Below are 11662 nucleotides of genomic sequence, written 5' to 3'. Positions count from 1 at the left end.
TTATTTACTTTCTCTTTTTTCTCAACAAACTTCTCTGCTTTCCTGTCTTCACCTCTACTTTCTTTGGCTGAAGTACCAGATTTGTGATATCTACTGATAACTCCAAGCAGTCTATGTTTTTTTATGCCTAATATTCCTAAAAATTTTTTCCTACAAACTCGTACTCTTATAGAGGAAGAGACAGCCTTTGTAACAAAATATTTTACAGTAAATTCTCTTTTCCTATTTGATTCACCTTTAACACGTTTCGGCTGTAGGGATGAACTATGCTTCAAAATGAAGTTGTCCTGGTCCATTTTCTTACTTGTTTGATAAAATCGCTCATTGAAAGTGATGACATCACTCTGTGACAGGAAGTGACATTGGAAAGCACCCAATTTGTGCTTGCATGAAGGGATTTTTGGTGGACTCTTCTTTGAATACCTGCAGAAAAATAGAAGTTAAAAGTTAATAAACATAATTAAAAATAATACTTCATCAGTAATGCATACCTAGCTTTCTTCTCCCTTGCTCGTTTTGTGTTTTCGGGGTCTGCCACGCGTTTGCGTGACTGCAGTCTGCTTGTTTTTTTTACTTTTCAATCGTTTTCCATCGCAAAAAGTCTGTAAATGTTTAGTTAGTTAATATTTCATAAATATTTTCTACTTTTTCTATTACTTACAAAACAAATCACGAAGAATTTGCAATTTCCAGAGGATAAAAGCATTAAAAACGAAAGTATTTTCAATATAAGCTGTTGTGATCACGTGGTATGATAAGTGCTTTCCTATTGGCTGAAATAATAAACTGGTTTTGAAGCAGCTGCGCAAACAAAAAGAGCCGGTTTTGCACCATTTGCTGAATTTTACATAGTAAAAACTATAGGATTGAACAGGTTTTGCATCATTTTTTTAATTTTTCAATATAGTGCGAGCCATTACGAAGCATTTGGCGTGCTTCATTCAAAATCGAAAAAAATGTCAAAGGGCCGGTTTTGAAGCTGACGGTCTCATATGTATATCACAAGGACCTCAAAAAAAAATTTTTTTGTCATTCTCAAAAAGCCATCTTAATCTGAACCATCTTTATTCTCCTGCAAAGGAGTTTGACATTTTTGATCCCTACCTAGAGTCATGTTTGTTTTATTCTCGTTTGTAAGGTTCATTCTCTTCTTAAAATTATTCTTGTTCATAAATGGCTTCTTGCCAAATATGTGGCCTTCATTATTCAATATACGTTGTATAATTTGAGAGTTGCAACTCTTAACCAGTAGCGCAGCTAAAAGTTTCGGGCTCATAGGCAAAATCCCCTGAGGGGCTCCTTTAAGGTAAATTTATTTTATAAAAAAAGTAAATTCAGTAAATATATTATAAATTCAGTAGTTTATTATTATTACAGAAAAGAACACAGAATGAAAAACACTTACAAAGTACATAATAATAAAAAACTTTTTTTCTAACTTTTGCATTTGCAAAGATATTCACAACTTCTTTAACATGCATTGTTTGATGCTATTTTATGTTTTATGGCTAGAAATGCAAGATGATGTAGTCTGCTTTAAGTGGTTGCATTTCTTTTGTAATCTTTAATTATTTTTAATTTATAAAAACTTCTCTCCACACTTGCAACCGTTATGGGTAATGTGAAAAATAAAAAAAGCTGTCATGTAAATTTCGGAAAAATCACTTTCCTATACACTATATTTGGTTGTCATAATATCAGCTAGCTGTTTAATTATAATTGTGTGGTTTAAATCTAATTTTAATAATTGTGGTAAGTTGGACAAATTGATTAGCTAGGTTGGATGTAAATACTTCTGTATATTTGCTGCAAAGTGTATCACAAGCTTTTACCATATTTTGTTGCGACATCGTTAATATATTCTTAGGTTCAAGAAATGCAAAATAATGGTTGATAGTTCTCATTCCGGTGAAACGTTTAACGACTTGGACAATTATTTTGTCAAGTGTATAATAAAAAACATTTACATTGAATATTTCCTCACTATTACTAAAACGATAATTGATGATAATTCATGAAAATGACGTTTAACAAATCTTCGTCGTTTACACGTAAAACGCGGATCAACTTTCCACAAGTTTGCTAGCACTTTAGCTTCCATTTTAAATTCTTCATATGAGTCTCAAAATATTTTTAGTTTAATATTTAAATTTTCTAATGCAGAAACTGCCGTACTTAAATCCACATCTTTTTTTTGTAAAATTTTAGATACATAATTGATTTCAGTCATGATTTTGAATAAAAATACAGTAATAAATACAGACTCAAAATTTTCGATTTGTTTTTTAATATTGACTGCTTCATTTCTTTCATCCACCTCATTTGATTGCAGTATTATTTTTGTAACTGCTTTTAAAACTTCAAAGAAACGAACTTTAATAGCTGCTATAGATTGTATTCTCCCTGACCAATGCGTAGGGTTAAGTTTTTTCCGATTCCCCAGAAAACTGTGACAGCAGATCCCACCGATTGATACTGTTTCCAAAGAAAGAATGTATATTTTGAAGTGTGGTATAAAATGGCATTGCATCATGCAGCCAGATACGCTATCATTAACAAGTAAATTCAAGTTGTGACTGTTACAGTGGACATATTCAGCATTTGGTTGCATTTGTTTAATTTTAGACTGTAGTCCATTGTATATTCCACTCATAACACTGGCATCATCATAACCTTGACCATAGCACTTTTCAATTGGAATATTTAACTCACTAAGTATACGCAGAACCTCATCAGTAATTCCTTTGGCTGAATGATCCGTTTATTCAAAAAATCCTAAGAAGGTTTCAATAATATCAAAATGTGTCGCTTTTTCGTTTTCACTGCGATCTATGCGTATATGTCTTATAACAATGGTGAATTGATCTTTCTTAGTGATAGCTGGTGTCGTATCTAACATTAAAGAATAAAATGGCGATGTATTGATTTTCGTAGTTAGTTCTTCCAATAATCTTACTCCCAAAACTGTTATTAATTCATTTTGGTATATCTGGACTAAGATACGTAATGGATCCGGAACGCATTGAAATAATTTGTTTCATCACATCATCATAATGAGCAAGTAGTTCTACTTGCGACAAAAAATTTTCGTTATAATCTCTGTAAATCCTTCTCGATGGCCGCGAAAGGCTAAAGAATATTTGGCCAGCATAAGCGTTATACGAATTAAGCGCTCTAATGCCATTTGCTTTTGAGCAAGTTCTAATGAGCGTGCTTGGTCGAATGCCGATGTTAGTGTGAGTGTCGTGTTTTCCAGTAGCCTTTGACGTATTATGCTTGAGTTTAAGCCAGTGATAAACGCATCTCTAATAGACTCATCACAATAAACATCGGCTGTTACTGCTTTGAAGTTGCAATCTTTTGCAAGAGTTCGGAGAGCTTGTATAAATTCGTCTAGCGTTTCGCCAGCTTGTTGCTTACGTGTTGCTAATTGATGCCGAGTAAATATTTCGTTTTTTGGTTTAACGTACAACGATTTGAGAACGTCGATCGCATTTTCAATAGATAGTGAATCGGATATATATTCATAAACAGTTGGTGATACAAAGTTTATTGATATTCTTAGCTTTTCGTCAGATGTAGATTCTGAAGATAAGAAAAAATTTTCGAGAGTTTTAAACCAGTGAGTCCATTCTTTGCCTGATGTTGAAGAATTTGGATTCGCGTCAAATCTTTCAGGACGCAGATATTTCTCCTTGGAAATTACTTTTTTTCTTTTTTTTTTTTTTTTTTTTTTTTTTTTTTTTTTTTGGATAGATAAATTGAAATAATAACCTCTTAACTCCAAGGGTTTTATCTATCAAATAAAGTAGATCAATACAATAAAAAATTAAATGGTAGTTATAACGCGACGATTATAATATTTCTCAAGAGAGTTGTAAATTGATAATTAGTTATAATTTATAACAGGTAGATTTCTGGTTTTGCAGTAATGTATCATTCTTGTAACTCCAAGATGGCGTAGCTGGGAATGGATACTGTAAAACGCTTTAGTGTTATTTACAGTCGAGCAACATCTTGAAAGGGCATCTGCTACAATGTTTTGGTTCCTCGGCCTGTAAGAGATTGTATAATTAATATCAGCTAGTTCTAAACGCCATCGTGTTAATTTTTCATTTTTGCTTTTTGTTGCACTCTGTTTATTAAAAATAAGGGAAATGGATCTTTGGTCGGTTATTATATTAATATAGGGTACTGAGTTAATCAAATGCCTCCATCTTCTACAGCATTCCACTATGGCAGCCGCTTCTTTTTCCACTATCGCATGCTTCCTTTCGGCATTAGTTAATGTCCGTGAAAAGAAGGCAACGGGCCTGCCAAGTTGGAATAGTGTTCCTCCGAGTGCTGAGTCGGAGGCATCAGTTTTTATTGTTAATGGAACTTTTAAATTAGGGGAGGCTAGACAAGCTTCTACAAGTTTATTTTTGAGTATTTTTATTGCTTCTTTAGCATGTGGAGTTAAACCCTTTGTTGGAAAATTGTCTCTTGCTTGGGTAAGTGGGAGAGTTAATGCTGTGCAATTGTGTATCCACTTAGCGTAATAAGCAAATAAACCTATCATTTGGTTTAGCTCTTTTAACGATCTTGGCTCAGGCATATTTATCAGTGCTTCGTATCTTTTTGGGTCTGGCTTTATAGTTCCATTTTCAATAATATGGCCTAAGAATTCGATATGATTTTTTTTAAAATTACTCTTTTCTTCGTTTATCTCAATGTTGACGATTTTAGCTGCGTGTAGAAAGCGACTAAGATTTTTATCGTGTTCTTGGGCATCTTTTCCACCGATAATTATATCGTCGAGATAAGCGTATGTGTTTTCAAGTTTATTATCCTGAATGAATTCATCCATTACTCTTTGAAAGATTGGTACCGCGTTTGTACATCCAAAGGGTAAGCGTTTGAACTCATATAATTTGCCGTTAGCTTCAAAAGCGGTTAGTTTGTAATCTTCGGGTCGTATTCTCACTTGATGATACGCCGCACAGTGACTCAAAGTGAAGAAAAAACGGCAAAAATTATATAACCATTGCATTTTAATATGTAATAAATGAATAGTTATTGTTTTTTTTTGTCTAAAAATCAATTATGTGATTTTAAGTTATTTTTACGTGCAACAACCAGCAAAACGTGCGCGTATCTAAAAAAACACGCGCGTATGAAATTTTACACGCGCAAGCAGAATTTTTTTTTTAATTTTTCTTCTCGAATCAAGTAATAGTTTGCATAATACATAATTTATTTTTAAATCTCTTTTTAACTCACTCCAACTTGTAATCAGGCGTGATCACACAGTACACTACCATCCAAATTTAAGTCATAATTATTACCGGGCCCCTCCTCTTTTGCTAAAAACAACGATTGAAAGAATTTTCAAAAAAAATAATAATAATAATTCAGTCATCAACAATAAGTATATAATAGAATGCTCTTAACATTACTATTATAACTATTTTAAATTTTAATTCATAGAAAATTTTAATTTTTTTAAAATTTCTGTCATCAATTGTTATCCTCCTCTTTTGATAAAAACAATGATTAAAAGAATTATCATTAATAAATAAAAAAAAAATTCAGACATCAACAAAGAGTAGATAATAGTTCTACTTTGAGCATTACTATTATAACTATTTTAAATTTTAATTCATAGAAAAATTTAATTTTTGATGGCAAATTTAACTATAAATAAAAAATTTCACAAAAGAATCACGACTGTTTAAGAAGAGAAAGAACTTCTACTGGAAGCAATTTCCCATTTTCACATCTATGGTTAGTGAATTGGATGCTCGATATAACTGGATCACTCCTTATCATAAGATAGTTAAACTGGTTTTTCATAACATTTATCCTTGAAATTTTGAATAAATGGTTTAATCTTGTATTTCTACTCTCTTTGTTAAGAGCCTCTAGTGATTCTTCTGAATAAACTCCAATGGGAAGTTTTAATGCATCGGCAATCTGTAAACCATGTTCTAAAAGTTTGTGAACGCTTGGAGGAATAACATACCAATTATATTCAGAAAGAATTTTATCTGTTGTATCATTACAATAATTTTGAAAAGAGCTTGGATCTAAATCATATCCTGAACAAACTGCTTTTAAAATTGTTTTAAGTCTAGAAATGATGTCAACATCTACACCAGTTATCTCAGAGAAAGTAATCGATTCCTCAAAGGCTCTTCTGGCAGTATTACCATCATTAGTGTTTCCAAAACCTTGTTTGGGCATGTCAACAATAAGATTTAGTTCTTCCCTAAACTTCTTTTGGATAAATGATTTTCTTTCTTTAACTGATTCTTTCTGCTCAGAAGTTTTAGCATAAAATGACCTAATTTTCAATTTATATCCAAGATGAAGAATGTACTCAAAGCATCTTATCCAAAGGTGAAGAGGTGAAAGACCAAAAGATAAAGCTTCTTTATTGACAGGTTTAGATCTAATCAATTTAACGTCATTCATCTCTGTTGGCTTTGCTGAACATACATTACAGCTTTGAGAAGATGTAGTACTTGTCAGTGCATTAACAACTTTTCCATCAAACATAGTCAAATCCAAATTATACTTTATAATTGCTGTCATCATAGATGACTCAGCCGCTTCTGACTCTAAACTTACTACAAATGGTTCAAGTTTCTGAATTTCAATTCGTAATCGTTCCTCTTCTTCTTTAATTAGCATATCTGTTTCCTTTTTGTACTGCAAACATACCGGTCTGCTGAAATGTGTACTAGATGGTTTTTTGTTGTACCATATCACTGTATCATTAACAGTCAGTTTAAGAGGCACAATAGATGTTTGGAAAACACTCTCTTCATTTTTAATAACTTCATCTAGAGTTGTATCTAAATATTTTTGTTTATACAGACTCTGGCTAGACGCTCCATCAAAACCGCCTTTGAAATGCATGATTCCATGTTGATTGATATCTTTAACCAATAATTCAGAAAATATTTTGTTGCAACTATTTAGACTCAAGATTCTACACAGTGTGTGATTAAAAAGAGATTGAAGGGAGCAAACTGCAGATGTTTCTGAAAAAGTCATATTATCAGGATAGCATTTCTTTTTTTCAATTCAAATTTTATGAAGAGACGGATAGATGTTTGCATTTTGTAATAAGGAGCTATTTCTGATTATCTGGTATTGTTCATCGGACAGATCACATTGAATTTTTAGGCTGAGAGCATCTTCAACTTTCATTTTAACAGGTTCAAGCATAGACATGTTTTTCCTAATTTCATTTGCTTTATCTGGGTCCAAAGCCTTCTTTACTATAAAAATAAAATTGTTTCTACTAATGCTGGATTCAGTTGCTGCACTTTTTATAGAAGCTAATGCCAATGCTTCATGATTGTTTTCAACTAAATGGGCAATTTTAGCTCTTTTGCTTCTTTCACCAAGATTTTCCCAAACTTTATTTTTTCTACCTGGACCATCTTTAAATTTAACTCTTTTAACAAGATTGGGGAAAAACTCCTCCTGTAAATAGAAACTTAATTAAATAGAATGATTGCATAAAAAAAATTATTAACAAATAACTCTGTTTCTTTACCTGCAGCCAAACACCTTCTTTTAAAATCAATCTGTCATAGTTTCTATTATGCTTATCTAACTTAGCTCCCACTTTTGCTTTAAAAACAGACAACTTATTCTTTAAGTTAGTAAGCTCTGATTTATCGAAGTCATCTTCATGAAGGTTATAAACATTTAAAACTTCTTTAAACAAAGATTCAAGCAGATTAACTTTATTGAAACCTAGCTCTTAAATTTTTTGAAGAAGATCAATTCTTTTCATGTTTTATATATTATCTATAACATAACACACAAAGGTTATCAATAGTTTAACAATCTTATTGTCATTTACATTATAGCTTAATAGCTACAAGTATTTTGAAAATCCATATATATATATATATATATATATATATATATATATATATATATATATATATATATATATATATATATATATATATATATATATATATATATATATATATATATATATATATATATATATATATATATATATATATATATATATATATATATATATGTATATATATATGTATATATGTATGTATATATATATATATATATATATATATATATATATATATATATATATATATATATATATATATATATATATATATATATATATATACTAAAAATAATAGGTAAGGCTGATACTCTTTTTTTAAAAGAGTTTATATTTTAAATAAATAAAATTTACTTGCTTCAATTTACTCCAACCTTTTATCGTATACTCGCTAAATGTAATATTTAGCGAGTAAATGATAAACGCTCTATTTTAGATTGGAGCAAATTGGAGCAGGTAAATTTTATTCCATCAAATGGTATATTGCTGACAGTACTCAAAAGCACTAAAATCAGCGTGGAGTTATGCGGAACATTTTTGTTCTTGTACCACAAATAATGTGTTACAAATAAAAAAAAATTTTTTTACTAATAGATTTCTTCATGCTGAGTAATAGCTTAAACCTAATAATCATTAGAAAAAAATCATTCAATTACATTGTGAATTGACACAATTTTAATAAATTAATAAAAAATACTAACACTTTAGCTACTATGTCTCCATAAAGTAAATTTCTAAAACTGACTATTTTATCGAACATTTCCGGTTTTTTTTCGTCATAAAAAAAGCATTTATAAAGTGCTTCAAATTAATACACAAACTTGCAATGGCTTCAAAAAAAGTTTTAAATTGTTATGCATCTGGCCTTACCATCATTAAAAGTTATTTGTATTTAGAAACTAAAGACTTTATTTTTTTTCCTTTTTTGCCCCTTTTTAAGGATTTTGAGCTACTGTGCGCCGATTTGAGATCAATTGTGCTAAAAATTTTATGGACTGCTATTTTAAGTATTAAGTCATCGGCTCGTCGTGTAGGATATGAATCGAGCGGAGTGTGTAAATTAATTGTATTAGAATAATCGATCACGAGGCGGTTTTTATTTCCTGTTAATACTACAAAACATTGAGCTCGCCAAGGGCTGCGGCTTACTTGAATTATATCTTTTTTTACTAAGCGGTTTATTTCATCTGTTATGGCGGAGATATTTTTGGGAATACGTCGTGAGGTTGTAGCTATTGGTTTTATTTTGTTAATATCGATTCCAGGTATTAAGGCGTATGTTGAACATTTCATACTTTTTGTTGCTAAACAGAATTTTAGAGGCTCTTTGTTTCCTTTAAAATTGATGGTCATTGAGGAATGACATGTTAACACGTCCATTCCAATAATTACTGGTGCCACCAAGTTGTCCACAACGAGGAGTTGTACTTTTAGTTTTTCGCTAGCCAGTAATAATGAAACATGGAAGATACCTTTAACTTTTAATGTCGAGTTATCTGCTAGTGATGCCTTTGAGGTAGATTGAGTATCGTATGAAAATTTCCATTGTCGAAGAAGTTTTGATATAATGAAAGTTTTGTCGGACCCAGTATCTAACATTGCATATGTTAGATTTTCGTTTATGGTGACATTAATTAGTCAATCAGGTGAGTCAATTGCTGCTATGACCGTAGATATTATTGTGTTATCATCCTTATCGTTATCTTTAACAACTGCTGCTTTGGTGTAAGTTTTGTTTTCTTTCTTAGAAAGACAGACAGTTGCCCAGTGGCCCTTTCTATGACAATGTGTACATTTAGAGTTTCGTACAGGGAATTTTGTTTTTGGATTTGGATTATTACCGCACTAAAAACAGGGAGATTTGGTAAGATTATGACTTGCTGCAAAAGTCGGTAGCGTGGTAGTAGCTGTTATAGTTGTTGTCAAATTAAGGGCATCTTCGGTAGCCAATTTCATCGTAAGAGCTGTTTTATAAAGTGACTCTAGATTGTCATCTGTAGCTTCAAGCAGTCGTTGACGAATAGAAGGTGAGTGAATACCAGCTATAAAAGCGTCACATATTAGTAGGTTACTATGTTGCTCTGCTGTCAGAGGTTCTGTTAAATATTTTCTGGAAAATTGTTTTAAGTTACTCATAAAGCTTTCAATCGATTCTCCTTCTTTTTGTTTAAAAGAGCGAAGTTTATGGCGCATTATGATCGCTGTTAATCGTTTTTGATACTTGTTATCAAGAATTTTGATTGCATCGTCGTATGATGTAACATCCTGAATTATCGTAAAAGCCTTCACTCCGCATAGAACGAATAAGACTTGAAGTTTACAATCCTCTGGGATTTCGGCTTTATCTAGAAAAATTGATAGCATTTTTTTCCAGTATATATAGTCTTCTTCGTTTGGTTCGTCGCACAGTACTTTTTTGAATATTTTGGCATCCATACTGATTTATATTTATATTTATTAAAACTTATATTTGATAAAATTGTTGTAAACCATAATAAAAAAGTCTTTCATGTATATTTTGGCTTTTATCAAATATAAGAAAAAGGCTATACAAGAACCACAAACATTTATCGTATATAAGATAGCGTAACTAATAACCGTATGTATAATAGGTTTTATAAATAGCGTTACTAATAACTGTAATATTCAGAAGACGTCAGAAATATTCAGAAGTGACGTCATGAGTGTTATATTACATTGTTACTTAAATTATAACAGTTACTTAGATAACAAAAATTAAATTTAAAAAAAAAAACCTGCAAGCTCTATTGCAAATTTCAACATCTCAATTTCGATTTATGAATTTTGAGTAATGTCGGCGTTTGGGCCCTTTTTCGACGGCCCCTAAGGCTGTGCATACTCATTGCTATAGGGTAGCTACGCGCCTGCTCTTAACAGCCTTTTCTGCCATATCTTCATAAATTTCTCGAGCACTCAATATGCCGTAGAAGAGGAGGTAAGTAATTTTCCGGTTGCCACCCCAGCAAGCACACAACGTTGAAATAACGTCGATCAACGTCGATCAACGTCGATCAACGTCGATCAACGTCGATCAACGTCGATCAACGTCGATCAACGTCGATCGACGTTGATCGACGTCAACGTTGATCAACGTCGAATAACGTCGATCAACGTTGATCGACGTTGATCGACGTTGATCGACGTTGATCGACGTAAAATAACGTTGATCGACGTCGATCAACGTCGATCAACGTTGATCGACGTTATTCGACGTTGATCAACGTTGACGTCGATCAACGTCGATCAACGTCGATCAACGTCGATCAACGTCGATCAACGTCGATCAACGTCGATCAACGTTATTTTAACGTTGTTTCATCGTTGTGTGCTTGCTGGGACAACTCTTAAAAAGTTTTTTCTTTTTTGATTTTTGTATTCTAAGAAAAAGTTTATAAAAGCTTTCTCGCCATTTTAATAAAGTTTATAAAGTAGTATATATCTATAGACCAAAATAAAAACATATCAGTAAGCTAATATCAAATTTGTTGGCCCCAGGGTGAAATCCGCACTTAGCTAACCCACACATTCGGGTTTCATTCAACTTTATCCTTCACAATATATATATATATATATATATATATATATATATATACACAGTGGCGGAACTTCAAAATTTGGGCCCCTCCCGCAAAAGAATGTTTTTTTTAAAAAAAATAAAGCTTCACATATTAAATAGATATTTATTTCATATATCATATTTAAAAACAAAATATTAAATAAAGATAAAGATAACTTCAAAACGAAACTAAAACTTAACCGAAC

At 31.6% G+C, this 11662-nt stretch overlaps 1 protein-coding gene across 1 annotated transcript; it reads right to left on the bottom strand.

Moving 5' to 3' along the window:
• Window positions 1-9724: 9724 nt before the first annotated feature.
• Window positions 9725-10315, bottom strand: LOC149894772 (uncharacterized). Its single transcript, XM_090079624.1, has one exon. The coding sequence runs from the start codon at window positions 10313-10315 to the stop codon at window positions 9725-9727; it is 591 nt and encodes a 196-aa protein (XP_089935750.1).
• Window positions 10316-11662: the final 1347 nt, after the last annotated feature.

The sequence above is a fragment of the Hydra viridissima genome, unplaced genomic scaffold (assembly GCF_058129835.1).
Source record: "Hydra viridissima isolate aposymbiotic clone 2 unplaced genomic scaffold, HvirCarnegie_v1 scaffold_1, whole genome shotgun sequence".
Lineage (NCBI taxonomy): Eukaryota > Metazoa > Cnidaria > Hydrozoa > Anthoathecata > Hydridae > Hydra > Hydra viridissima.
The sequence above is the reverse complement of the archived record's forward strand: the minus strand, read 5'-3'. Positions and strand labels throughout refer to the sequence as shown.

Coding starts and splice junctions, on each gene's coding strand:
- LOC149894772 (XM_090079624.1), bottom strand. CDS start 10,315: ATGGATGCCAAAATATTCAAAAAAGTACTGTGCGACGAACCAAACGAA.